This window comes from Jaculus jaculus, chromosome 11 (assembly GCF_020740685.1).
Source record: "Jaculus jaculus isolate mJacJac1 chromosome 11, mJacJac1.mat.Y.cur, whole genome shotgun sequence".
NCBI lineage: Eukaryota > Metazoa > Chordata > Mammalia > Rodentia > Dipodidae > Jaculus > Jaculus jaculus.
The window spans coordinates 64,716,842-64,743,959 of NC_059112.1; the positions used below are offsets into that span (position 1 = coordinate 64,716,842).

Sequence of the window (27,118 nt, forward strand, 5' to 3'; positions counted from 1 at the left end):
GTATAGGCAAAGAAGAAAAATAGCTGTGTTAATCTGTAGAAGCTGGATGGCAACTTTAAAAGAGTGGGGATTGTGCTGGAAAGATGGTTTAGTGTTTGTCTGCAAAGCCTAAGGACCCAGGGTCAATTCCCCAGGACCCACGTAAGCTAGAAATGCAAGGTGATGCATGTGTCTGGACTTTGTTTGCAGTTGTTAGAGTCCATGGCTCTTACCCATTCTCTCTCTCTCTCTCTCTTTCTTTCTTTTCTCTCTCTCTCTCTCTTTCTATCCTCCCTCTCTCTCTCCTAAATAAATAAATAAATAAAAATTTCAAAAAATTTTAAAAATAATGGATTCATTTTAAGAGCATATCTGTTCACTTCAAATGTACTAATGAGTTGATACATGGTATCGTTTCAGATTTGCAGTGTCAAGTGGAGGCCCTTGGATTAAAGCTTCAGAAGGCAGTAATGGAGCTAGACAACTGTAAAGAAAGACTCGTGTAAGGCTTGTAAGCATGAGTCACCCTGGTGATGTGTCAGAGACGTCAGGGTGTCCTTTGTGCTCTTCTGGCCATAGTTCAGTTGTATGGACAATGTCTATACTGCTTTTCTTGTCTACTTTGTGACCTACATTTCATTTTAAACACTTGTAAATATTTTTAACTAAACAAAGGATATATTTCCCTCACTAAGAAACTTTCTAACTGATTCTCCACCTCTTGGCCAAGATCAAATAGAAAAACATATCTGTCTTTTCCCTGGTTGTTCAGAAGTTCATTAGTGGGAAATATCTCTGAACTTTTTCTTCATATTTGCTTCTTTACTATCTGTCCACAAAATTGAAGGTATTTATTAAAATCACCAAATTTAAGTTCAAAAGAGAGTGTGTTTGAAATGCTGGCATATTTATGCCTTATATGAATGTGAATGAAATGTTAGAAAACAAATGACAAAAAATGACTGTAAAATATCAAGAATAGTATTTCTGTAAAAATTATTTCACAAATTTCAGAATTGCTTTATATAGATGTGTAGTCATCTGTGATTATAACATTAAGTGAAGACATCTTTTTACTTCTTGAGGATCTATAATCTGGTAGCTATAGTTTTCAGTTCCTGTATTATTTAAGGATGCATTTCATAAGAAAATAAATATTTAGGATGCTTAGCAAACAAGTATTTGTGTTGACCATGTCTATTCCTAAGAACAATATGTTTTATCAAAAAATGAACAACAAGCCGGGCGTGGTGGCGCATGCCTTTAATCCCAGCACTCGGGAGGCAGAGGTAGGAGGATCGCTGTGAGTTCAAGGCCACCCTGAGAATACATAGTGAATTCCAGGTCAGCCTGGACCAGAGTGAGACCCTACCTCGAAAAACCAAAAAAGAAAAAAAAAATGAACAACATAAGAAAAAACAAATTCCAGAAATGCCCCATCAGATTAGTATCAACTTGGATTGTTTGTAGCAGATGGGAAAATGAGAACTAAATATCTATGCTTTACAACACAGAAGAACAATAGTTGAGCTGCCTATGGATGATGATGAGGGAAGGAATGAGAAACAGGGAGTCCTTGGAAGACCTCTCTCCCAGGCCCAGAGAATAAGTTTCCAAAAGAAAACAAGCATGATTGTGGTCCCAAAATTAATCTTAAAAAGTCATTATTCTCTCCCTCTAATATCATATGGAGGGCTTTGGCCACATGGGTATCTCTTGGGAAAAGAGGTTTCTTCAGGCAATGGCTACTGTGTGGCATTTGCTTCTTGGAGCTCAAGTGAAGATGGTACAGCCCAGGAACAGGGAGGTGGTGTTGGCACCTGGTTAAGCTCAGAGAAATTTTATGATTATGCCAAGACCTAGCTTGTAGGTGGAGTCTTAGAAAGTTAGAGGAGATGCCAAACCTAGACATGTACTGATATATTCTAGTTAAGGTTGTCTAGAATTCTTTGCTTATAAAGGAACCACACTTAATATTAATATATGCTTTGTTAGTTATATTTTAAACATAATTTGTAATTTGAATCTTGGGAAGTTGGAGCTGAGAAGGAAGTACACCTCCTCACTGAAGTCCACCCAGCTAATTTCTCACTGAAAATCACTGCATAGTTATAGAAATGCTGATACGACTGTGTCAGTTCATAAAAATGGTGCTTCCTTCCTCACAAGACATTATTAAATATGGAGAGAGCACATATTTTTAAACTAAAAACAGGTAGACATGGGCCTGGGAAGATGTCTCCATGGATGGCTTGCCATGCAAGTATGAGGATGGAGGTTTGAATCTCCAGCCTCCAGCCAGGTACATGTGGTAGTTCACATTGTTATCCCAGTGCTCAGGATGCAGAGACAGAGGATCTTTGGAATAAGCTGGATCGTCAGACTAACTGAATCTGTAAGCTCTGGAATCAAGTGAGATAAGCTGGATCATCAGACTAACTGAATTTGTAAGCTCTGGAATCAAGTGTGAGACCCTGTCTCAGTAAATACACTTTGGAACTATCAAGGAAGACATCTGATGTCAACCTCTAACCATACACATACACACACAACACACACATACAATGTGCACATGCACTAAATACACATGTGCCCATATACATATGAACACACACACATGCACACCACACACATACACATGAAAGAGAGGTAACTAAAATTAACAAGAAAGACTACTATAGGTGAATTGTTTTAGGACTCTTTTAAAGATAGCACATAGGGGCTGGAGAGATGGCTTAGCGGTTAAGCGCTTGCCTGTGAAGCCTAAGGACCCCAGTTCGAGGCTCGGTTCCCCAGGTCCCACGTTAGCCAGATGCACAAGGGGGCGCACGTGTCTGGAGTTCGTTGGCAGAGGCTGGAAGCCCTGGCGCGCCCATTCTCTCTTTCTTCCTCTATCTGTCTTTCTCTCTGTGTCTGTCACTCTCAAATAAATAAATAATAATAATAATAATAAAGATAGCACATAGAAGATATAGTAAAAGGGTCAACTCTATAGAGCAATAGAGAAAAGCAAAGTACTGTGGTTGTGGGCATGAAACAGGCAGGAGCTTTCTTAGGAACAGTTGAAACAAAGACAAAGGAAGGAGACCCGGTGAATCTGGAAGCAGTGGCTCTTGGATTCTAATCTATACAAGATTATACAGTACAGATGACTTCCCCTAGAGACCCCAGCTCAGGATCTGATTTCTGAGCTCCATTTTGGCATACATTCTGATTTTTACATTTGGTTTGGGTGTAACTCCAGACAATCACATATCACATGATTCTGATATACACATTCCAATGAAACTTTTTTCTGAGAAATCATATTTAAAACACCTAGCCTATCTGGCCCACTACCCAAAGCCTCCAATCAGGACAGCAAGCTGTAAGGTGGACATGGAGTGAAATATGTGCAAGGCCTGCTCCTGCAGCATTTCAGAGGAAGCCCAGTCCCTGTGCTAGTGAGCTCCTTCTCCTTCATCATCATATCCTCTTTGTTTCTAATAGACATTTTAGTAACTAAAACCTAATACTCCATATGTAGTGACTATGAATAATTTACCTATTCAAAACAGTGCACTAATAGATGCTGATTACTTTATAGCTGTCCCACTATTGAAAAATGTTGAGCTATATAAAATCTCTAAATATATTCTCTATAAGGTGCTATTATGCCAGATTTCTTTTATTCTACAACTTTAAAACCGAGGTGTCACAATTAGCTCCATGCTGCTGGGATGAACCTCTAAACCAGATACAGTTTGGGTGGGGGGAATGGGATCTATTTGAGGCTTATATATACAAAGGAAGTTCCATAATGGTGGGAGGTAGCCTCCTTTCACAGATCCACACACAGAGAAAAACTACTACCAGCACCACCAATTGCAAGCACCCAAAACTAATAGCAAAACCGGGAATCTGGGCAGAACTCACTCTGCATACCTTAAGCTGGAGTTCAGATCTACCCCAGTAACACCTTAGGGCTGGACCCCAGGACCCGCTGATAGGTCACTTAATATTAATAATATTAATAATCCTCCAGCCAGGTGGCTGTAAATCCAAGTTACATGCTTTAATAAAACAGTTGAATCTACTGGGGAACATACATTCAAGCTAGTACACAAGGATAGATCATTTTTGTCTCTAAAGTTTCTAAAGGAAATCATAGGGCTGAAGAGATTGCTTAGTGGTTAAAGCACTTGCCTGTAAAACCTAAGGACCCAGGTTTGGTGCCCCAGTACCCACAAAATCCAGATGCAAAGTGGCACATGCATTTGGTGGAGTTCATTTGCTGTGGCTACAGACATTCATTCTCTTTCTCTCTGCCCCCCCCACCCTCTCTTTCTGAATCCATTAACTAACTAAATAACTAACTAAATAATTAAATAAAGGAAATTGTAAACAAGGCACTTAATGATATAAGAAGAAAATCTTATTTCCTTAATTGTGTATTCCTCTTCCCTACCGCAATTTAAAAAAAACAGAGCGAGGGCTGGAGAGATGGCTTAGCGGTTAAGCGCTTGCCTGTGAAGCCTAAGGACCCTGGTTCGAGGCTCGGTTCCCCAGGTCCCACGTTAGCCAGATGCACAAGGGGGCACACGCGTCTGGAGTTTGTTTGCAGAGGCGGGAAGCCCTGGCGCGCCCATTCTCTCTCTCTCCCTCTATCTGTCTTTCTCTCTGTCTCTGTTGCTCTCAAATAAATAAATAAAAATTTAAAAAAAAAACTGAGCAAAACATATGTGGCAGGTAGAATTTACTGATGAAGTAAATCCAGCTGGAGACAAATGAGACTGGAAATTAAATGCCAATAGATATGCTTGAGGCTTCTCAGTGTCAGGTAGACAGAGGCCTGAGACTTTCATGAGGGATAAGGCCAAGCCTCCAGACCCACAATCCTAAGGTTTTGAACTCACACTTCTGTTTGGCTATGTCATCTAGGGCAAGTTATTTATCTCTATTTTAGATGAGGATAAAGGCTGCTTTCAGTTAGAAAGATATATAAAACATTAAAGCCATTAATTATTAGTTGTAGTATTGCATTGAGTGTATTTATTATAGTGGGAATATCTGAAAGATGTTTATGTGGGAGGTGTGAGAATAAAAAAGAAACACTGCTTTTAGATACATTGGTATTATGATGCCCTTTACACAGAAAAGTAGAAATATCAAGGAGGGCTTAATAGTGGCCATTTTATTTAAATGAGTGGAATAGTATAGACCATCAACTTTCAGCTTAGCAGAATGTATCTTAATTCCTTGTGTTCTATTAGCCTTTTGAATATTGTATGTGTCCAGTCATATAAGATAAAAGAAAACATTTATTTCAGTTTAATAATTTCCATTTGGCTCATTATATTAATTTTTATTTCCCTGTTGAAGTGTCTTATTTTTTTATTGTTGTTGTTATTTGAGTCAGGGTCTCACTGTGTAGCTCTTGCTGGCCTGGAGCCTACTATGTAGAGGAACCTGGCTTCAAATTTGCAGCAAATCCTGCTTTTGCCTCCCAAATGCTGGGGATTACAGGCATAAGCTGTTACTCTTACCTCATCTTTTTGTTTTATTTATTTATCAGTTTTTCAAGATAAAGTCTCACTCTGGCCCAGGCTAACCTAGAATTCACTATGTAGTCTCAGAGTGGCCTTGAACTCACAGTGATCCTCCTACCTCTGCCTCCAAGTGCTGGGATTAAAGGTGTGCGCCACCACACCCAACTAAGTCATCTTTTTATTAATCAGAAAATTTTTTTTCTTTCTTCAATCAGACTTGTAAATTGCTCCATCAAAAATCCTTGTCTGTGGGCTGAGGAGATCACTCAGTGGATAAAGTGCTTGGAGCTCAACTTTGAGTACCTGGGTTCAGATGCCCAGACCTGATGTAAAAGCTGCTGTGGTGGGCTGTAGTCCAGTGTGTCTATGGTGAGAAGTTGAGAAGAGTGGCTAAGACACTCTTTGAACTCCCCATGAGCACAGTGACACCCATACCCACACATGTGCACATGCACACACAAAAACTAAGAAGAGATCTTTGTCTACCATTTAAGAGGCAGTCCCTACAACCCTTTCCTCAAGAGTGAATTGTCCTTTCCTATTTGTTTAGATGTAATTTATTCACTCTACTCTGGACACCGAAAAAATTATGCCATGGAGAGTCTGGCTCTGTTTTAGTCCCCCAAAAGATGTTGATGCTTGTGGTAGGGAAGGGGCTATGACTTTAGCAGGTAACTAACCTTATTGTTCATGAACTACAAACTATGTCTCTGTGGCAGCTGATCAATCTCATTTCATGTCTTTCAGCTGCTTGGGATCTGTGTGAGCTTTTGAGGTTTAGATCCTTAGTCTTCATAGGGAAGTGCCTTATGAATGTTTATTTCTTTAAAAATAAATAGTGGGGCTAGAGCAATAGCTTAGCAGTTAAGGTATTTGCCTGAGAAGCCCAAGGACCCAGGTTTGATTCTCCATAATCCACATAAGCCAGGTGCACATGGTGGCACATGAGTCTGGATTTCATTTGCAGCAGATAATGGCCCTCGTGTGCCTGTTCTGTTTCTACACTATCTGCCTCTCTCTTTCTCTCTCTCTCAAATAGATAAATCAAATACTTTTTTAAAAAAAAGAAAATAATGATATGAAGATGTTAAAAACTCTACAAGGGGAAGCACTTATATTTGAAAAAATATGTTTTGAACTTTGAAATATTTTTGTATTATCTTAGGAAAAAAACTAATGAAGCTGATGACTGTCAACGAGAACTTAGAAAACTGAAATTTGAGTCCATTATTTCTGAGTCAAGGTATATACTGCAAAGCTCTAAGTAATATTTTTAATAATCAAATTTGAGCCCATCTATTTGTGGGTGTATAGTATATGTAGTGTGGTAGGATTGGGTAGGGGGTGTATATATATGTAGATGCAAATCACACATGTGTGTGGAGGCCAGAGCAGAATATAAGGTGTACCCTGTTGCTTTTCTGCTTTGAGTGTTTGAGACATAGTTTCACTTGACTTGGAGCTGCCATTTCTCAGTCAGACTAGCCTAGCTGACCAGTGAGCCTCGGTATCTGTACTCCTCAAGGACTGGGGTCATAGGCATGTGAGTAAATCCCCAGCTATTTATTGAGTGCTCAGAATTCAAACCTTGGGGCAAATAAGGCTTTCTTGGTCCTCATGCTTGTATGGCAAACACTCTTACCTGCTGAACCATGTCCCTAGCCCCTGAAACTATATTTTACATAGTATTATATTTCTATTTTCTTCTCTTTTTTGTTGAGGCAAGGTCTCACTTTAGCTCAAGTTGACCTGGAACTCACTCCATAGCCCAGGCTGGCCTGAAACTCACAATGGTCCTCTTACTTCCAAGTGCTGGGATTAAAGGTGTGTATCACCACACCTGGCTTTATTCTTGTTTACATATACTTGTTTACATATACAGTGCCAAAATTTGACCTGTAATATATTACAATTGCTTATTTTCTTTGCCTACATATGTGTATTAGTTACTGCTATAAGTGTTATGACAAAATCAGCTCAGGACATGGTTTAAAAAGGAAAGTAGTAGTCATGGTAGGATAGGCCTGGCAGCAGAGTCAGGTAGCTGATCACATTGCACACACAGACTGGAAGCAGAGAGAGAGAGAGATCTTAAAGGTGGATCTCCCCACCCCTTGAGTAAAACCTCTCTGTAAACATCCTCCCAGATACAGCTAAATGTATGTTTCCATGGTGATTTTGACTAAACATAGTCAAATTGACATGAAGATTAACCATCCCAACTCCACCCCTTGTCAACTTGACATTCAATCATAACATTCCACCCCTGATCCTAATGTCTCATTTTCATCTCATCATGCATGATGCATTTAGTCTTTCTCTCAAAGTCCTCATAGTCCTTGCAGTCCCAACACTTTTACAAAATCCATAGTCTTTTCTGAGACTTAAGGTAATCAATCTCTTAACTGTGAGCCTCTATGTAATAAAATTTTAAAACAAACAAGTCATACACTTCCAGTATTCAATGGCACAGAGCAAACATTCCTTTTCCAAAAGGAAAGACTATAGGTGTAGCAAGGAAAGAGCATGGTGGGGCAGAAAAAGAAGTGTAAAACAAAATGAAACTCACCAGCAAAAAACACCAAATCCTGCAGCAACATGTTCTGCAGCTGATATAATCATCTAGGTTCCTACAGCCTTGGGCAGCCCCTGCCCCATCAGCTCTCCTGCAGCACATGACCTCTCTCTTGGGCTGGCTCCACTCTTAGACTAAAGCTTTCCTCGGCTGATATTCCAGGGTTCTGGAACATCCAACATCCTGGGTTGTCCAGTACAATTTAGGTTTCACCTTCACAGCTTCACACAGTGCTCTCCCACCATTTTAGGAGGAATGCAGTCCATCATGATGGGGAAAGTGGAGCAGCAGGATGGTAAACCAGCTGGTCACATTGCATCCATAGTCAGGATTCAATAAAAAGAGCAAGATGAGTACTGGTGACCAGCTCACTTTCTCCTTTCATCCAGTCTGAAATGCTAGGTCATGCAATGATGTCACCTACATTCAAGGTCAATCTTCCTTCCTCTGTTAAACTTTGAAAACAGGTAGACACACCAGAAGTGGGTTTCCATGGTAACTCTAAATACAAGTCAAGTTGCCAATGAACTTTAACCATCACAATGGGAAAATTTTAACCTCATAGAACTATCAATTTTACCATATTTTTTTATAATTATAGTTACAAAGATCAAATAAGCTTTTATATATAAATATTAAAAGCATAGCATCTGATAAATAGTTGTGATTTTTTTCTATTCTTTTTAGACACAACAGGTTGCTTAAAGAAAAAGAAGAGTCTTTATTGACTTGCCAACAAATATATAAAACTTTACAGGAAGACCTGACTACAAAAGAAAGGCAAGAAGAAGATGTCAAAAGAAGAATTAACCTTGCAGAAAATGAACTACAGATGACCAAAACTCTTCTAAGTCAGACAAAAGAAGAGGTTGTAGCACTGAAGAATGAAAGGTGTAGTCAAGGATAATTCTTGCTATTTGATGTTTAATCGAGTATTGATATATATTTGAAATATTCATGTGCATATTACAATAACAGCACACTCCTCAGTATGAAAGCATTTCACCTAGAAGGATACTATGCCTCAGTCCCTCACTCTAAAGTGATTAAACACTAGCCTGATTAACAGTAAAAACAAAGATGAAACTTGAGTTAAAATTGGCGTCAGACTTTTACTGAAAAAATTTGGAATATCCAGGCATGGTGTTATACATCTTTAATTCCAGCACTTGTGAGACAGAGGTAGGAGGATAGCCTGAGACTACATAGTGAATTTCAGGTTACCCTGAAATTAAAAAAAAAAAGCAAGATCCTACCTTAAAAAAATTTAACATATATATGAACACTTATATGACTAGATTTTACCCATCCAGTGATTGGTGATGTGATTATTAAACAACAGAAAAATATGTTTCTATTCTACTTCTTTGTACTTATTGGCTTCTGTTTCTTCCATTCTCCTCTTTCTCCAGCATATCATTTGGAGAAATTTCCATAATGGTGATATCAAGGGCACTAAGAATTGTTGTTCAGCTACCAAGATATTTTTGTTCAGTTGCTTTTAATTTAAATTAATCTAATCTATAATAACATATCAACTCTTTTTTTAAATTTACCTATTATGTCTTCAATCATTCTCCCAAGAATCCTTTTGTTTTAAATGAATATCTGATACATAGAATACTTTGTTTTGTTCATTTATAAATATAGGAGTATTTGTTTATGCTTATTGATACAATTATTATGTTATAGAAGAATACAAGTTACACAAAAGCAAGAATTTCTGTTTTATATTATAATCCATACAGAGTGTGGTGGCTTGATTCAGGTGTTCCCCATAAACTTAGTTGTTCTGAATGCTAGGTTCTCAGCTGATGGATATTTGGGAATTAACACCTCCTGGAGGGAGTGTATTATTGGGGAGGGGGCTTATGGGTGTTATAGCTATTGTCCACATGCCAGTGTTTGGCACACTGTCCTGTTGCTATGGCCTAGCTTATGTTGGCCAGGGGTTGATGTCCACCCTCTGTTCATGTCATCATTTTACCCTGCCATCATGGAGCTTCCCCCTTAAGCCTGTAAGCCAAAATAAACCTCTCTTATCCCCACAAACTGCTCTGGGTTGGGTGATTTATACCAGCAATGAGAACCTGACTACAGCACAGGAGAAAGCATAGATAGGCTGTGTTTCATTCTTCCTATAATTTTTATCTTTAAAATAATTATTAACATGACTATAATTTAGAAATTTTATAATTTTTAGGTTCTCCTCATAAAGGTAGCTGTAATGTGCAGATGAGTCTGGGAAACGTGAAGGAATAGGTAGCAATAATGTTACTATTATGTACTTCACATTTTTTAACTCAATCTCTTTCTCCCCAACACAATGGTGGACAGTAGAACTCATGCTATTTTGATTCCAGACTAACAGGAAGCCTTTGTGGTTCTTTGGGAAATAAGGCTTGTCTTAGGTCCTTCCTGAGTTGATTTCATATCTACTTCTCTTTGATTAAATAATAGAAAGAGCAATTATGGAACTGTTTGTCATCCAGCATTTCTTTTTCACTTTGAGACAACACTGACTGAGTTTTTAAAAAAAAAAAATATTTTATTTTATTTTTTTCTAAATTTTTATTAACATTTTCCATGATTATAAAAAGTATCCCATGGTAATTCCCTCCCTCCCCCCACCACTTTCCCCTTTGAAATTCCATTCTCCATCATATCCCCTCCCCATCTCAATCAGTTTCTCTTTTATTTTATTTTATTTTATTTTATTTTTATTTATTTATTTTATTTGACAGTGACAGACAGAGAGAGAAAGATAGATAGAGGGAGAGAGAGAATGGGCGCGCCAGGGCTTCCAGCCACTGCAAATGAACTCCAGATGCGTGTGCCCCCTTGTGCATCTGGCTAACATGGGACCTGGGGAACCGAGCCTCGAACCGGGGTCCTTAGGCTTCACAGGCAAGCGCTTAACCACTAAGCCATCTCTCCAGCCCAGTTTCTCTTTTATTTTGATGTCATGATCTTTTCCTCCTCTTACGATGGTCTTGTGTAAGTAGTGTCAGGCACTATGAGGTCATGGATATCAGGCCATTTAATGTCTGGAGGGAGCACGTTGTAAGAAGTCCTACCCTTCCTTTGGCTCTTACGTTCTTTCCGCCACCTCTTCTGCATTTGACCCAGAGCCTTAGAAGGTGTGATCGAGATGTTTGTCACTACTCCAGTCATTTCTTTCCAGCACTATGATGCCTTCTAAGTCATCCCAAAGTCACTGCTATCTGAAAAGAGAATATTCTCTACCTAAAGTGAGAGTAGCATTAATACAAGGGTATAAATATTAAGAGAAGTGCTTACTGGGAAGTTTGATAAGCATACTATATACATTTTTCCAGACATCACCAGTTGTTACATCCCTAAGGCTCATGACTACCCCTGTTTTAAGTTTTCTGTATCAGGAATGTGTTTCCTCCCATGGAGCTGGCCTCCAGTCCAATTGGAGGGCAGTTGGTTTCCACCATGACAGATGTGCCACTATTGCACCCATTGCCTCATTTGGCATGGCTGGCCAATTATAAGGCTTGCAGTGTCCACTTCTGAGTATCTTCACTGGTGGTATCTCTTTCTCCCATTGAACTACATGTAGAATGGCTTCTTCCAGCTTTCTGTCAGCTGGTCTACATGGAGGAGGTTATCATCTCAGTTCCAGCAGGATTTCTCAGTGGTCTTGCAGCCCAATTATGTGGAGTCTTCAGCAATAGGGTCTTACCATTGATTCCTGGTGGGAAGCCAAGGGCCTCAGCAATGGCCTATAATGTTTTGGGGGCATCAGGGACCTCCCTGGCCAACAACTCACTGGAGGTATCCATCCCATCTCTGGCACTGAAAATTTTCTAACAACGATCTCTGGTTCCTGAGTGTTCCATTGTCTGAAACTTGAGGATTCCATATGATTTATTTGTATCCTCTTAGATGTTGATTAGCCTTCCCTCCATCTTTCCTTTACTCTATTTTATTTATGAGAGAGAAATATTAGGCATGCCAGGGCCTCTAAGCCACTGCAAATGAACTCCAGACACATGTGCCACCTTGTACATCTGGCTTTATTTGGGTACCGGGGAATTGAACCCAGGTCCTTTGGCTTTTCAGACAAATGTCTTAACCACTGAGGCATTTGTCTAGCCCCCAATAATGAACTTCTTACAAGATGTTGTGTTTTGTGCATGACTCTTCAATTCACCCCATCTTCTCTGATATTTCATGGTTATATGGTAGCTTGATCTATTGTATAGTAGAAGGAACAATTTTATAACCAGAAAATATAGAAGAACCAGGATTACTAATGAAAAGGAGTAACTGCTGAAGGACTGAGCATACATGAACCTAAAGGAGACCTCTTTACAGTAATTTAGTATGTTCAATAGAGACAAGTAACACATCTGTAACTTTGAGAGTATCTTCCCTATATTTGTAACATAGGTTAATAACTGATGACCATAATCAAGGCCTTGAATCTGAAGGTTCAGAAGCCATTATATATTCTACAAAAAGGCACAGAGTGCTAATATTAAAATAATACCATACAATAAATAAAAGTATTAAAAGTCTGGTTTAAAACCTGGGTAATCTCAGCAGCTCTTATATTGTCCAGGGTCCTTTGTTCAGTGATGGCAGAGTGATGAGGTTTGACTGCTCACTCGGTGAGTACTGTTTGCTCTCAGAAAGCACTCAGAGAAGGCATGTTTCTTAAGCACACACTATTTAGATTATCACCAGGATGATGAATATTTACCCTTTAGGAATCCATTTGAAATTTGAAAACTTTTCAAATGTCATGATGGGGACCAATCTGGAAAATATCATTTGGCATCAAAAATAAGGCAATTTTTTTTTTTTTTTTGGTTTTATTGAGGTAGGGTCTCACTATGGTCCAAGCTGACCTGGAGTTAACTCTGTCATCTCAGGGTGGCCTTGAACTCATGGCAATCTCCTACATCTGCCTCCCAAGTGCTGGGATTAAAGGCGTGTGCCACCACACCCGGCTCAAGGCAAAATGTTTTAGTTCCCCTTGCTTAATAAGTTATCACTGGTTGAAGTTTAAAGAGGGAAGTTTGATAAAAGTTTTAAGGATTAGTAATATCACTAGAATTTAGAGCGTTCTTTTAAGTTTGCTTTGAAATAACATGTTCACTTGGTTGTAAATGTTTTTCTATATTTAAAGAATTATTATGATTATAATGTTTCCTTTTTTCCTTATAAGGATGAATAAGAATGATAGCTTTGAGGACAAAGGAAAGTTCAGGGACAGAATACCTGCCTAGATTTTTCAAGGCCCTAGATTCAATCCCTGGTGCCTTTTTCTTTTTTCTTTTTCTTTTTAAAGACAATCTGTACAAGCTTTTAGAGAACAGCAAATATCATTGAGCTGCTTCCTGCTCTTCCTCCTCTTCTTCTTCTTTAATCTTCTTTTTTTTTTTTCAACATTTAATTTTTTAAATTTATTTGAGAGCGACAGACACAGAGAGAAAGACAGATAGAGGGAGAGAGAGAGAATGGGCACGCCAGGGCTTCCAGCCTCTGCAAACTAACTCCAGACGCGTGTGCCCCCTTGTGCATCTGGCTAATGTGGGACCTGGGGAACTGAGCCTCGAACCGGGGTCCTTAGGCTTCACAGGCAAGCACTAAACCACTAAGCCATCTCTCCAGCCCTAATCTTCTTTTTTTTTAAATTAAGTAGAAACGTTGTGTGGACATATCATGTTTTGGTGCCATTATTCCCATTCTCCCTGCCCCCACTCCACTGAAGGCCCTCTTTAGTGGAATTCTGGTATTCACCATGAGATATTAAAAGGGATTCATCAATGATGCTCAGGCTCTGTTATCTTGGGGTCAAGTGGCTTCATATAGAATCACTGAACCATAGATTTAGACAGACGACAGACATAGATTTAAATCCCAGCTTGGGCAGCATCAAGTTTCGGCAAGCTAATCACATCAAAGCCCCCTTTTCTTTTGTGCAAATGGGCATACTAATAATAGCTATCTTCTTGTGAGTGTTAAAGTATCCAGTAGTATACCTTGTAGGTTGCAGGTGGTGTTAGTTTCTTCCCTTTCATCTTTTTTTAGGTTGCTGACTCCTAAGATATGACTCCATCATATCTTATTAATTTTTATACCCTGCCTTCACCATATAGAGATTCAATGTCTGTTAACTTCTATATTGTCTACTTTACTCATAAAGAGTCACCTTTGCAATGATTTCATTTTTATGGTATCATAATTAGAGTAACACATTACCAAATGTAGTAATACTCTAAACAATAAAACTTAACAGGTTTTTCTCCCAGGACTCATTATCTCTTTCTCTGGTTTGCTATCCACCAACAACTCTGAGAAAGCCTGCCTTGCCTAACTTCTTACATATCACACATTTTCTGCTTTAATGATGGTGGAAGTTATGATAAAATCAAAATCATCTCTTTCACTGACAAGGTGAAGACATCTCTAAAAGAGCAACTTGTGAAATCAAGCTCAAAGCTGTTGTTTTGGCATTATGGTTTGATGCTTGTTTATAGCTACATCTTTAACTATAATTGAGAGAATCTAAATTTTTACATTTATATAAGAAATTAAATTATTATTTTCTCTTTGGGCTAAGAATTTAAAAGTCAGTTTTTAAGATAAATTCCTTTCATTGAAAGTATATCCTAATTTGCCTATTGTGTCAATTCTGAAATTTTTAATTTTAAAATATCTGGTGAAATTTCAGAATAGAGTATGGGAAATAACCACAGCTCCCTTTGAGAGACATGTAAAACATAGATATCTCAATGTCCTACAGAAAGCCTTGGGTTGCCATGAGCTTGTATTGGCTTGGCCACTGTGAATTATGTCAGCACAGAAGTCATTTACCATCTCTTGTCTTTATTTCTTCTAAAAGATGGAGGGAGTTGTATTAACATATTTCCAAGGAATGACTAGAAATAACCACTATATCCTCAGAGACTGTAGCAGAATCCTGCACATAATGGGCTTGAAACACAGTAGGTACTCAGTATGAGATGCTGTCCAACTGCATGAGAATAGATTATGACTTGAAACTGCAAAGCTCCTCTCAGTTTTTCCCAGGCCCTGAGAACTTATGACTTGCTGAAAATCAGAGCTTGGAGCAAAGTAGAATGTTAACTCTGAGGTTCCAGTGGTGATCTCTTATATAGGATTTGTAGTAAAGTTAAAAAAGAGGACTTAAATCTGTTGTATTTCCTAGAATTGTAAGAAATCATCATCTTTGGAACCAGCTCTGAAAAGCCAGTTATCTCCAGTTCACATGAGATATGGGCTATGCCTTTATAATCAGTGTTGTACCTCTCATAATTCCTCTTTCAGTTTCTTTCTACACAAGATGGCTTTGTCTTATTACTGTCTCAAGATAATCTTGTAATCTTGAGCAGTGGGCAAGCCCTTCCCATGGTATTCTGTTTAAGTGTGGATTTATTTTTGGAATCAGGATTATATAATCATATCTGTGTACATTACTCAGTTTCCATTCCATTCTAATCAAGGATAGTGAATACCGATAATATCATATGTAATTATTCTCTCTGCCTTGTCACATTCAAGAGTTCTTTGAGTCTGAAACAATTCTTCATTTCTGTAACCACAAGTTTAGGCAGAATTACCATCACAGATACGAATTCATATTTGATTTCATTCACGTAAAGTTTGTGGAAATGTTGTAACAGACATCATAGGTCTTTAAAAATTTAATGAATAACAGTTATTTCACCAGTGTGGCTTGAACCCTGACCCTACTATATTTTAGCTGCTACAATCTACTAGACATACAATTTTTGTTCTAAAGACAAGCATGTAAGAGAATTGCTTTGTGCATGACAGGAATGCATATGAAATGGGTTCTACTCTCCATGGTATCAACATTATGATGATCTTCAGGGAGTCTAAAGTTCAGGCATCTCAGATATTCAGTACCATCTACTTTATAGCAAAGGTTGCATCTAGCATACTCACGGACACCATCTAGAAATATCTATAGAAATTTCTTAATCAGCCGGGCATGGTTGTGCACACCTTTAATCCCAGCACTTGAGAGGCAGAGGTAGTTAGATCACTGTGAGTTTGAGGCTACCTGGAGACTACATTGTGAATTCCAGGTCAGCCTGGGCTAAAGAAAGACCCTACCTCAAAGAACCAAAAAAAAAAAAATCAGTAAGACCTCTTTTCAAATAGGAAAGTTGCTTTAAAAGTAATATAAATCTGAAACAAGAAAAGAGAACCAAAGTGCTGCATCAGACTACTAGACTCTGCTCTTTGGCCATTTCTCACGAACACATGGCCAGCCATAGCCACATCTGTTCTAGGATCCTGACATTGCCATAATCAGCACCATAATAGCTGAAGTGCTTCTATGTTTCTATTGATGGTTCCTCTTTATTTTGATTAATTGTAAGATTAATTAATATTAATTGTAAGATTCTAATGTTTCACTTGAAGTTTGACCATTGTGTTAACTTCTTGCTGATGCTGTAACAAACAACTGTATACTTAGTTTCTTAAGACAGCATAACTGTATTATAATACAGTTCTTCTGTCTTACCATAAATTCAGGTGATGTCACCACAATTAAAAACTTGTTCTGAGCTGGTGAGATTGCTTAGTGGTTAAGGCGCATGCCTACAAAGCCTATAGACCCAGATTTGATTCTCCAGGTCCCACATAAGCCAGATGCACATGGTGGCACAGGCATCTGGAGTTCATTTGCAGTGCCTGGAGGCCCTGGAATGCTCTCTCTCTCCCTCTTTGTCTGTCTCAAATAAATAAATAGATATATAAATAAAATCTTTTTTAAAAAGTGAGCCTTGACTTAAACCTATCCTGTCTTAAAAAAAAGAAAACAAAAACGTTCTTCTGAGAACTGGCAAGAGTGTGAAAAGTCACACCATGATTGGTATAATATGCTTGCAAAAGATATATGTAATGAAAACTTTATATCCAGAGTTTGTGAAGAACTTTAGAAACCCAACTATATGAACATAAACAATTTAATTAAAAAATGAACAATAGGGCTAGAGAGATGGTTCAGCAGTTGAGGCACCTGTCTACAAAGCCTAATAACACAAGTTTGATACCCCATTATCCAAGTAAGGCCAGATGCACAAAAGCAACAAAAAAGCAAACAAACATTATTTTAATTAATTATTTTATTTATTTATTTATTTTTAATTAGTTTTCTATTCTGCAAGTACAGGCAGTTTGGTACCATTATTAGGCTCATCTGTGACCTACCACCTCCCCCATTGGCCCCTCTTTGTTGAGGTATATGGGGTGTGCATTGTGGAGTTAGCCCACAGTTATTGGTACAAAAAATGTCTCTGTATATCATGACCCAACATGTGGCTCTGACATTCTTTCCACAACCTCTTCCACAAAAATTCCCTGAGCCATGTTGGGTTCATTTTTGGTTGGCTTCAGTGATGAGGTGTTGGGGGCCTATGGGGCTCTGGCTCTCTGATTTGGTAGGAGTTGATTTTTCTCTGCTGGTATCAGGTTCATCAGGAAAACAGCACCTTTGCTTGTTTTGCCAATTTTCCTTAGTTTCAGCCGGGGCCCTTTTGAGGTATGATGGGGTGTCTCTCTCCTTAGGATCTGCATCTATCTGAAAAAGAGAAGCAAAATATCCAACAGAGAGTAAGTTAGAACCAGGACAAATGAGATAGCCCTTATTTTTTTTCATAGAGAGTTTAATAGGTGTAGGCCCTCTTGTAGCCCATGATTGACGGTAGCTTGATATTGGAGAGTGGTCTTATGTTTGAGTATGGTTCTGACTTGTTTTCCAGCTCTAGCTATGGGTCTCGTACCACTGAGAGAATCAGTTAGCTGAATCAAGAGCAGTTGGTACTCCACCATGACTATGTGCCACTACTGCACTACCAGGTTATTTGCTGCTAAGTAGGTTGGACCATGAGTTGCTTGGACAGATATTGGTCATTTCCCCCAGTCGCCCATGTAGCACCATCTGGCACTAATCATGGGGACTGACTCTCTCCTGGCTTCCAGCCATGCCATTCCATTTTATATGTCAGCTGCATATGGTGTTTTCAGCAATAGGGTCTTACCACTAACCTTTGGTGGGTCATCAAGTACTCTGACAGAAATATGTCTTTCTTTTACAAGACCTTGTAGGTCTCTCTGACCAAAAGCTCATTGTGGATGATAGCCCCATGTACTGGGAGTGACAGGTCAGTGCCGATGTTGGGCCCAGTGTTTGGCACATTCTCCTGTTGCTATGGTCCACCTTATGTTGGCCAGCAGGTGATGTCCACCCTCTGCTCATGCCATCATTTTCCCCTGCCATCATGGAGCTTCCCCCTCAAGCCTATAAACCAAAATCAACTTTCTCCCAGAAGCTGCTCTTGGTTGGGTGATTTCTACCAGCAATGTGAACCCGCTGACAGATGCACCAGGTAGCACATGCATCTGGAGATTGTTTGCAGTGGCTGGAGGCCCTGGTGTGTCCATTCTCTCCCTGTCTCCCTGTGTTTGCAAATAAGTAAATTATTTTTTTATTTATATATATGAATCCCCCAATCAACCAGTGTTGGGCCCTGAAAGGCCTAGGCGTGAGGCCTAGTGGAACTTCCTGAGCCTAGCTAAAGTTTGGCGACCTGTCTCTGGCCAGCTATGACTCAGCAGGATGCCTAAGGGCTTCTGGCCTGCTACTTCCTCGTGGTAATTGTAATTACCATTTCAATAGTTAAAGTTTACTATTGGCCCTTACCTTTCTCCCACCCTAAAATCCCCGCCTTCATCCCCACATGATATAAGCAACTGCTCAGAGTAATAAAGCGAGTTGTTCCTGCATTGCAAAGACTCCCGACTCAGTGTGGTTTGTCTCCGGTGGCCAGGAGAGGTTTCTGAGTCGTCCGACGCTCATCATCCCCTCAACCCCTAGGGAGGAACCAGCAGGCCTGGTCCTTCCCTCGGCACTACCTGTGCGGGAAGGAGCCCCGCAAGTGCCCCCTAAGAAAATGAGGAAAAAAGGTAACTAATATATAGGAGTTAGAGAGGAGAGAGAGAGAAAGGGAGAGGGAGAGGAAGTGAGGGAGGTGTAGAGGATTTAGGTTAGACTTGATCCTATACTCGCCAGTCTTGTGGTTCAGGTGTTTCCTGTAAGGGCCTGGTGCGAGTTCAGCTATTTGGTCTGCCTTTTAGGAAGTAGAACTTTATAGTACCATTGCCATTTAGGTCTAGATTAGTATTTTGCGCCCCTTCGATGACCTCCCCTCCCTCCCCATCCATCCTAGCGTCTACTCCATGAGATGCTTGCTGGGTGTGTAAGGTATCTTGGGTAGATTCAGGTTATGTGCTGTAGATGAGTGACACTATGTGGCAATGTTTTCACTGTGATTGTGTCGGTTCACTGGGAATGATCTGTTCCAGGTTCAAACATTCTTCAGCAAATTTCATTGTGTCATTTTTTCTTACTGCTGATAGAATTCCATTGTGTAGATATACCACGTCTTACTTATCCATTCTTCTAGTGATGGAATTCTGGGTTGATTCCAGCTCTTAGCTATTACAAATTGAGCCACTACAAACATGGTTGAGCAAATCTCTCTGGCCTGTGGTTTGAAGGTTTTAGGATAGATGCCCAGTAAGGGAATAACTTGGTCTGTTGGTATCTCTATAGCCAGCTTTCCCTGGAGTTTCAATATTGCTTTCCACAGTGGTTTCACCATCTTACATTCCCACCAACTGTGGAAGAGTGTTCCTACTTCTCCACAACCTCACCAGCATTTATTTTCATTTGATTTTTTGATGTTTGCTATCCTTATTGGGGTAAAGTGGAATCTCATAGTTGTATTAATTTTCATTTCTCTGATGTTTAGGGATGATGAACATTTTCTTAAGTGTGTGTTTGCCATTTGTATTTCTTCCTCTGTGAACTGCCTGTTCAGCTCTTTGCCCAATTTTGTGAGGGGGGTGTTTGACTTCTTACTGTTTAGTTTTTTGAGTTCTTTGTAGATTCTAGAGATTAGGCCTCTGTCAGTTGGATAACCTGCAAATATTTTCTCCCATTCTGTGGGTAATCTGTTGGCTTTGCTTATTGTATGCTTGTCTGTAAAGAAACTCTTCAGCTTCATGTGATCCCATTGGTTGAGTGACTGTTTAAGATTGTGAGCTACTGGTGTTTTGTTCAGGAAGTCTTTTTCCATTCCTATATCATGGAAAGTACTTCCTAAATTTTCTTCCAGTAGTATTCGAGTTTCTGGTCTTATATTGAGGTCTTTGGTCCATTTGGATTTGATTGTAGTTGATGGTGAAATGTGTGGACCAAGTTTTAGTTTCCTGCATATGGTTATCCAGTTTGTCCAGCACCATTTGTTGAAGATGTTGTCTTTTTTCCAGCCTATATTGTTCAGGCCTTTGTTGAATATCAAGTAGTGATAATTGCTTTACCCAAAGTCTGGGTTCTCAAGTCTATTCCATTGGTCTATACTCCTGTTTTTATGACAGTACCATGGTGTTTTTATTACTATGGATTTTTAATATAGCTTTAGATCAGGTATGGTGATGCCACCAGAGGTATTTCTTTTGCTGAGGATATGTTTGGATATGTGAGGCCTTCTGCCTTCCCATATGAAATTGGAGATCATTTTTTCTATCTCTGTGAAGAACACTGTAGGGATGTTAATTGGAATTGCATTAAATCTATATATTGCCTTTGGTATTATTGTCATCTTCACAATGTTAATTCTGTCTATCCAGGAGCAAGGGAGGTCTTTCCATTTTCACAAGTCCTCCACAATTTCTTTTTTGAGTGTTTTTATGTTTTCGTTGTATAGATTTTTCACTTCCTTGGTTAACGTTATTCCTAGGTATTTAATTTTTTTATTGCTATTAAAAATGGGACTATGTCCCGTATTTCTTTCTCTGTATGTTTGTCATTTACAAATAGAAATGCTACTGATTTTTGTGCATTGATTTTGTATCCTCCTGCTTTGCTATAGGAGTTAATCACATTCAGGAGTTTGGGTATGGAGTCTCTTGGGTCTCTTACATATACAATCATGACATCAGCAAATAGAGCTAACTTAACTTCCTTTCCAAATTGTATCCCTTTTATTTCCTTCTCCTGTCATTACTTGAGCTAGGACTTCCAGTACTATATTGAAAAGCAGAGGTGAGAGTGGACAACCGTGTTTTGTTCCTGATCTTAATGGGAATTCCTCCAGTCTCTCTACATTAAGTATTATTTGGGCCTTTGGAGCTTTGTATATTGCCTTTATTATGTTAAGATATGTACCAACTATGCCAATTCTCTCCAATGTTTTGATCATGAAGTGATGTTGTATCTTGTCAAAGGTCTTTTCGCATCTATTGAAATGATCATGTGGTTTTTATGTTTAAGCTTGTTTATTTGGTGTATTACATTGACAGATTTCCATATGTTGAACCACCCTTGTGTTCCTGGGATGAATCCCACTTGGTCAAGGTCGATGATGCTTTTGATGTGTTGTTGGATACAGTTTGCCAGGATTTTGTTCAGGATCTTTGCATCTAAATTCGTGAGGGAAATAGGTAGGTAGTCTTCTTTTCTTGTGGCATCTCTGCCTGATTTTGGAATTAGGGTGATACTAGCTTCATAGAAGGAGTTGGGTAGCTTTCCTGTTCTCCTATTGTGTTGCACAATTTAAAGAAGATTGGTTTGAGTTCTTCCATGAAGGTTTGATAGAATTAAGCTGAGAAGCCATCTGGTCCTGGGCTCTTCTTTTGGGGGAGGATTTTTATTACTTTTTCTCTCTCCATAAGTGTTATGAGTTCATTGAGGTGATTAATCTGCTCTGAGTTTAGCTTTGATAGATGGTATGTGTCCAGGAATTTATCCATGTCCTCCACATTATACAGTTTTGTGGAGTAGAGGTTTTTGAAATAAGTGCTGATGATTCTCCCAATTTCATCTATATTTGTTGTGATCTCTCCTTTTTCATTTTGAATTTTGTTAATTTGAAACCTCTCCTTTATTTGCTTGATCAAATTGGCCAGGGGTTCGTCAATCTTGTTTATTTTTTCAAAGAACTCTTTGTTTTGTCAATTGTCTTAATTATTTCCTTGGTTTCCAATTCATTAATTTCTGCTCTGATTTTGATTATTTCTTTCCTTCTGGAGCTCTTTGGGTTGGATTTTTCTTGTTTTTCCAGTGCCTTTAGGTGGATGTTTATGTTATTGATTTGGGATCTTTCTGTCTTTTTTATGAAGGCAATAAGTGCTATGAATTTTCCCATGAGGACCACCTTCATTTTGTCCCATAAGTTTTAGTATAATGTGTACTCATTGTCATTCAATACCAGGAATTTGACAATTTCCTTTTTTATTTCCTCCACTAGCTATTTATTTTTTAAGAGTGTGCTGTTCAGTTTCCAGGTGCCATTGGGATTTTTGGTGAGTCTTTTGTTGTTGATTTCTAGCAATATAGCATTGTGATCTGATATCATGCAGGGAATTATGTCAAAGATTCTAAATATGTGGAGGCATTCTTTGTGACCCAGTATATGGTCTATTTTAGAGAATATTCCATGGACTGCTGAGAAGAATGTGTAGTCTGTGGATTAGGGGTGGAAAGTTCTGTAGATGTCCATTAGGTCTAAGTGATCTATGGTTTTGTTGAGCTCTCTTACTTCCCTGTTGAGTTTCTGTTTGGATGATCTGTCTATTACTGATAATGGTGTATTGAAGTCCGCAGCTATGATGGTGTTGGTTGTTATTTTTGATTTTTTGTCAAGTAGGTTTTGTTTTATGAACTGTGGTGTCCCTGTGTTTGGTGCATACAGATTTATGATTGTAATATCCTCATGATGGATCATTCCCTTGATAAGTAGGATGTGGCCTTCTTTGTCTTTTTTGATTATTTTTGGTTTGAAGTGTATTTTATCTGATATTAATATAGCTATACCTGCTTGTTTCTTATTGCCATTTGCTTGGAATATTGTCTTCCACCCCTTTACCCTGAGGAAGTGTCTGTCTTTACTGGTGAGGTGGTTTTCTTGAAGGCAACAGATTGAGGGGTCTAATTTTTTGATCCATCCTGTTAGCTTGTGTCTCTTGATGGTGAATTAAGGCTATTAATATTTAGGGTAATGACTGTGAGATTTGATTTGATCCCTGCCATATTGTTGTGGTAGATGTGTGTTGGTATTTTCATGGGCTTTGAAGTTTTTTGTGGCTACTCTGGTTTTGGTTGTTGTGATCTGCTTCTTGTAGGCATTGGAAGTTGGTTATTTGTTTCTTCTTTGTGGAGAGTTTCCTGAAATACTCTCTGTAAGTTTGGTTTTGTGTTCATATAATTGTAAGGCTGAGCTTTGTCATGGAGATTTTTCTTTCACCATCTATTATGAGGGATACTTTGGCCAGGTAGAGTAGTTTGGGTTGGAATCCATAGGTTCTTAGACTTTGGAGAGTTTCACTCCAGGCCCTTCTAGCTTTCAAGGTTTCCATTGAGAAGTTTGAAGTAATTCTGATGGGGTGACCTTTGAAAGTGGTGCACTGTTTTTCCATAACTGCTTTTAGGATTTTCTCTTTGGTGTCAATGTTTACAGTCTTAATGATAATATGTCTTGTAGAGTTTCTCCTTTGGTCCAGTCTGTTTGGGGTTCTTTTGGCTTCTTATATCTTGATAGGCCTTTTTTGTAAGAGACTGGGGAAGTTTTCTTCAATTATTTTGTTAAATAATTTCTCCATGCCTTTGGTCTGAAATTCTTCTCCTTCTGGTATTAGAATGATTCTGATATTAGGACATTTAAGTGTATCCCACAATTCCCTCATGTGCTGTTCACAGGAACTGTTGAACTTACTGAAATTTTTGAACTCTCGAACTGTTTCTTCCATCTTGTCTTCCAGATCAGAGTTTCTATCCTCCACTTTACTGACTCTATTTTTGAGAGCCTCTAGAGAGTTTTGTACTCATTCAATTAAGTTTGTATTTTCTACTACTTTTCTATGTATCATTTCCATCGCTTTGTCAAGCTCCCTTTTCATGTCATTTTCTGATTTTCTTGATAATTCTTGGAATTAATCCTTTCATTTCTTTATGTCTTCATTTAGTTTGGCCAGCTGATTTTTAAGGTCTTCTTTTTTTTCACTCTCCCTCAAACTATTATCTCTCTTTGAAGTTCTTCCAATCTCTTATCAATTTGTTCTAGCTCAGTGATGGTAGCATCCATACGATTATCAGTCCTTTGTTGCTCTCCTGCAAGTTCTACCAGTAGGTTGGTCAGGGTTGCATTGCTCATTGGTTCAATTTGATGTTCTGATCCTAATGACTCTTCTATGTTTTGGTTAGATGTATTTTTTATTGTAGGACTGTGTGATCTAACTGAATTTTCTTGCATTTTATTTTTCATGTTATTTCTTTTGCGCTTTGGTCTGTCCATGACAGTGTATGGGCACATAGGTGGGTGGATCAGCCTGGGCTCTAGCGCAATGGGAATCTGAGGCAGCCTGGGGCAGTTGCCAAGCAGCCTGGGCTTTGGCTCCCACTTGCCAAAGCCACCTATCTACTGCCTGACAGGGGTGCCAATGTTTTCTGAATTCTCAAGCGGTAATGCACCAAAGCTGCTTTGAGCTTGGAGGAGGACTGAAGTTCTAAACCCTGAAGCAGCCCAAACTCTGGCTGGGAACACTGGGACCCGGAAACAGTCTGCACTCCCCCACCACAGGAGAATAGGGGATGGCCAGGGATGGTACCTCGATGGGGTGTGGGATGGGGTGCGGGATGGAGCGCATTGATGGGGTGCCATGATGGGGCATGGGACAGGTGCAGGACAGGCACAGGACAGGGCATGGGATGGGGCACAGGATGGTGCATTGGACGGGGTGCCACAACCGGGCAATGGGCCACAGGACGGGGTGTGGGATGGGGCTCTAGAACAGGGCATGGGATGGGGCGCAGGACAGGGGGTGTGACAGGGCTCTGCAATGGGACATGGGATGGTCACAGGATGGGGAACGCCATAACAGGGCATGTGATGGGGCATGAGACAGGCGCAGGATGGGGCGCCGCAATGGGGCACGGGACAGGGATGGCAGTGGGGCACCCAGCTATTTGGTGGAATTGGTGTTCTACCCTCCCATGAGGGGATCCATGATCTCCTGCTTTTCCCCCCTTAGAGCCCTCTCACTGATAAGAAGACCCAGAAAAACTTAAATTTCTTGCCTATCTTTCCCTGGGACTTGCAGCACAGCTAGCGGTCGCCATTTTGTCCAGAAGTCTTTATTCAAATAAACATTTTTTGATGAGCAAAAGAAACTCTGTGTTGGTGACACCTTTAGCTCAAGTGCTTGGGAGGCAGAGGTAGGAGGATCTTTGTGAGTTATAGGCCAGCCTGGGATTGCAGAGTAAGTTTCCAGTCAGCCTGGGCTAGAGTGAGACTCTACCTCATAAAAACAAAAAATAAAAAGGAAAAGAACAGGGCTGCAGAGATGGCTTAGCAGTTAAGATGCTTGCCTGTGAATCCTAATGACCCAGGTTTGATTCCGCAGTACAGACGTAAGCCAGATGTACAAGGTGGCGTATGCTTCTGGAGTTTGTTTGCAGTGGCTAGAGGCCCTGGCATATGCATTCTCTCTTTCCCTCTCTTTCTTTATCTGACTCTCTCAAATAAAATCAATAAATATTTTTTAATTTTTTTGTTCATTTTTATTTATTTATTTGGGAGTGACAGAGAGAGAAAGAGGCAGAGAGAGAGAGAGAGAGAGAGAGAGAGATAATGGGTGCACCAGGGCCTCCAGCCACAGCAAATGAACTCCAGACGCATGCACCCCATTGTGCAGCTGGCTAACATGGGTCCTGGAGAATTGAGCCTTGAACCGGGGTCCTTAGGCTTCACAGGCAAGCACTTAACTGCTAAGCCATCTCTCCAGCCCAATAAATATTTTTTAAATAACCATAAAAGATTAGTGCAGGCATTTTACCAGACAAATCCGATCAACATACAAAGAAATGATCAATATTATTAGCAATTATGGACGTGCAAATTAATACCACAAGGAGATATTACTACACACTTTTACAATATCTAAAAACACCCCTAAATACATTTGGAAAGGATATGGAGATACTGGAGTTCCCATATCCTGCTGACATGATATGACTTCTTTGGAAACAGTTTACAAGCTTCCTTAAAAGTGTATGTGCCTACTTTGTTTTCATCCATTTCACTCCTACATATTTAACCAAAAGAAAGAAAAATGTATGTCCATACAAACTTACACAGGTACAGATCAAAGCTTTATCTGCATTACCCAAAATCTGTACAACAATTTCAATTCTCATGAATTGGTGAATGAATGACAATACTACTCAGATTGTACATAGTACAGCACAAGTGAATCTAAAGATCATTGTGCTGAATAAAAGGTGCTAGACAGGGCTGGAGATGGATCATGGGTGAAGGAGCTTGCCTGAAAACCCTAACAACCTGAGGTTGATTCCCCAGTACCCATGTGAAGCCAGTTGCACAAGGTGGCACATGAATCTGGAGTTCATTTGCAATGGCTGGAGACCTAGGCATACCCATTAATCCTTTCTTTCTCTCTCTCATAAGTAAATATTTTAAAAGGTGCTAGGCCAAATAATCTACTATATGATTTCATATATATACATACATATGTATATATATATATATATATATATATATATATATATATATATATATATATCTGAAAAGTCAAAATAATCTATGGAAAAAATAAGCCACTGTTAACTGGAAGTAAAATGAGAATGTGGGGCTGGAAAGATGGCTTAGAAGTGCTTGCCTATGAAGTCTAAAGACTCATGTGAGATTCTCCAGGTCCCATGAAAGCCAGATGCCTGGTGACAGAAGCGCACACAGTTGCACATGCATACAAGGGGGTACATGCATTTGATTGCAGTGGCTGAAAGCCAATTCTTACTCTCTCTCACTCTGGCATTAAAAAAGGCAGTCTGTTGGGCTTGCCTCAAAAAAAAAAAAAAATGAGAAAGAGTAGGAGATTAAAAAAAAAAAAAAAAAAAAAAAAAAAACCTCAAAGGTGTGCA

General features: G+C 39.3%; 1 protein-coding gene across 1 annotated transcript in view; it reads left to right on the plus strand.

Annotated features, from left to right (window-relative positions):
- Nucleotides 1-27,118, plus strand: part of Lekr1 (leucine, glutamate and lysine rich 1) — a 319,603-nt gene that overhangs the window by 212,103 nt on the left and 80,382 nt on the right. The window contains exons 5-7 of the mRNA XM_004652098.2: nt 400-481; nt 6,673-6,750; nt 8,770-8,973. Of these exons, the coding sequence (XP_004652155.1) occupies nt 400-481; nt 6,673-6,750; nt 8,770-8,973 (364 nt within the window). The remainder of the gene's footprint in view (nt 1-399; nt 482-6,672; nt 6,751-8,769; nt 8,974-27,118) is intronic.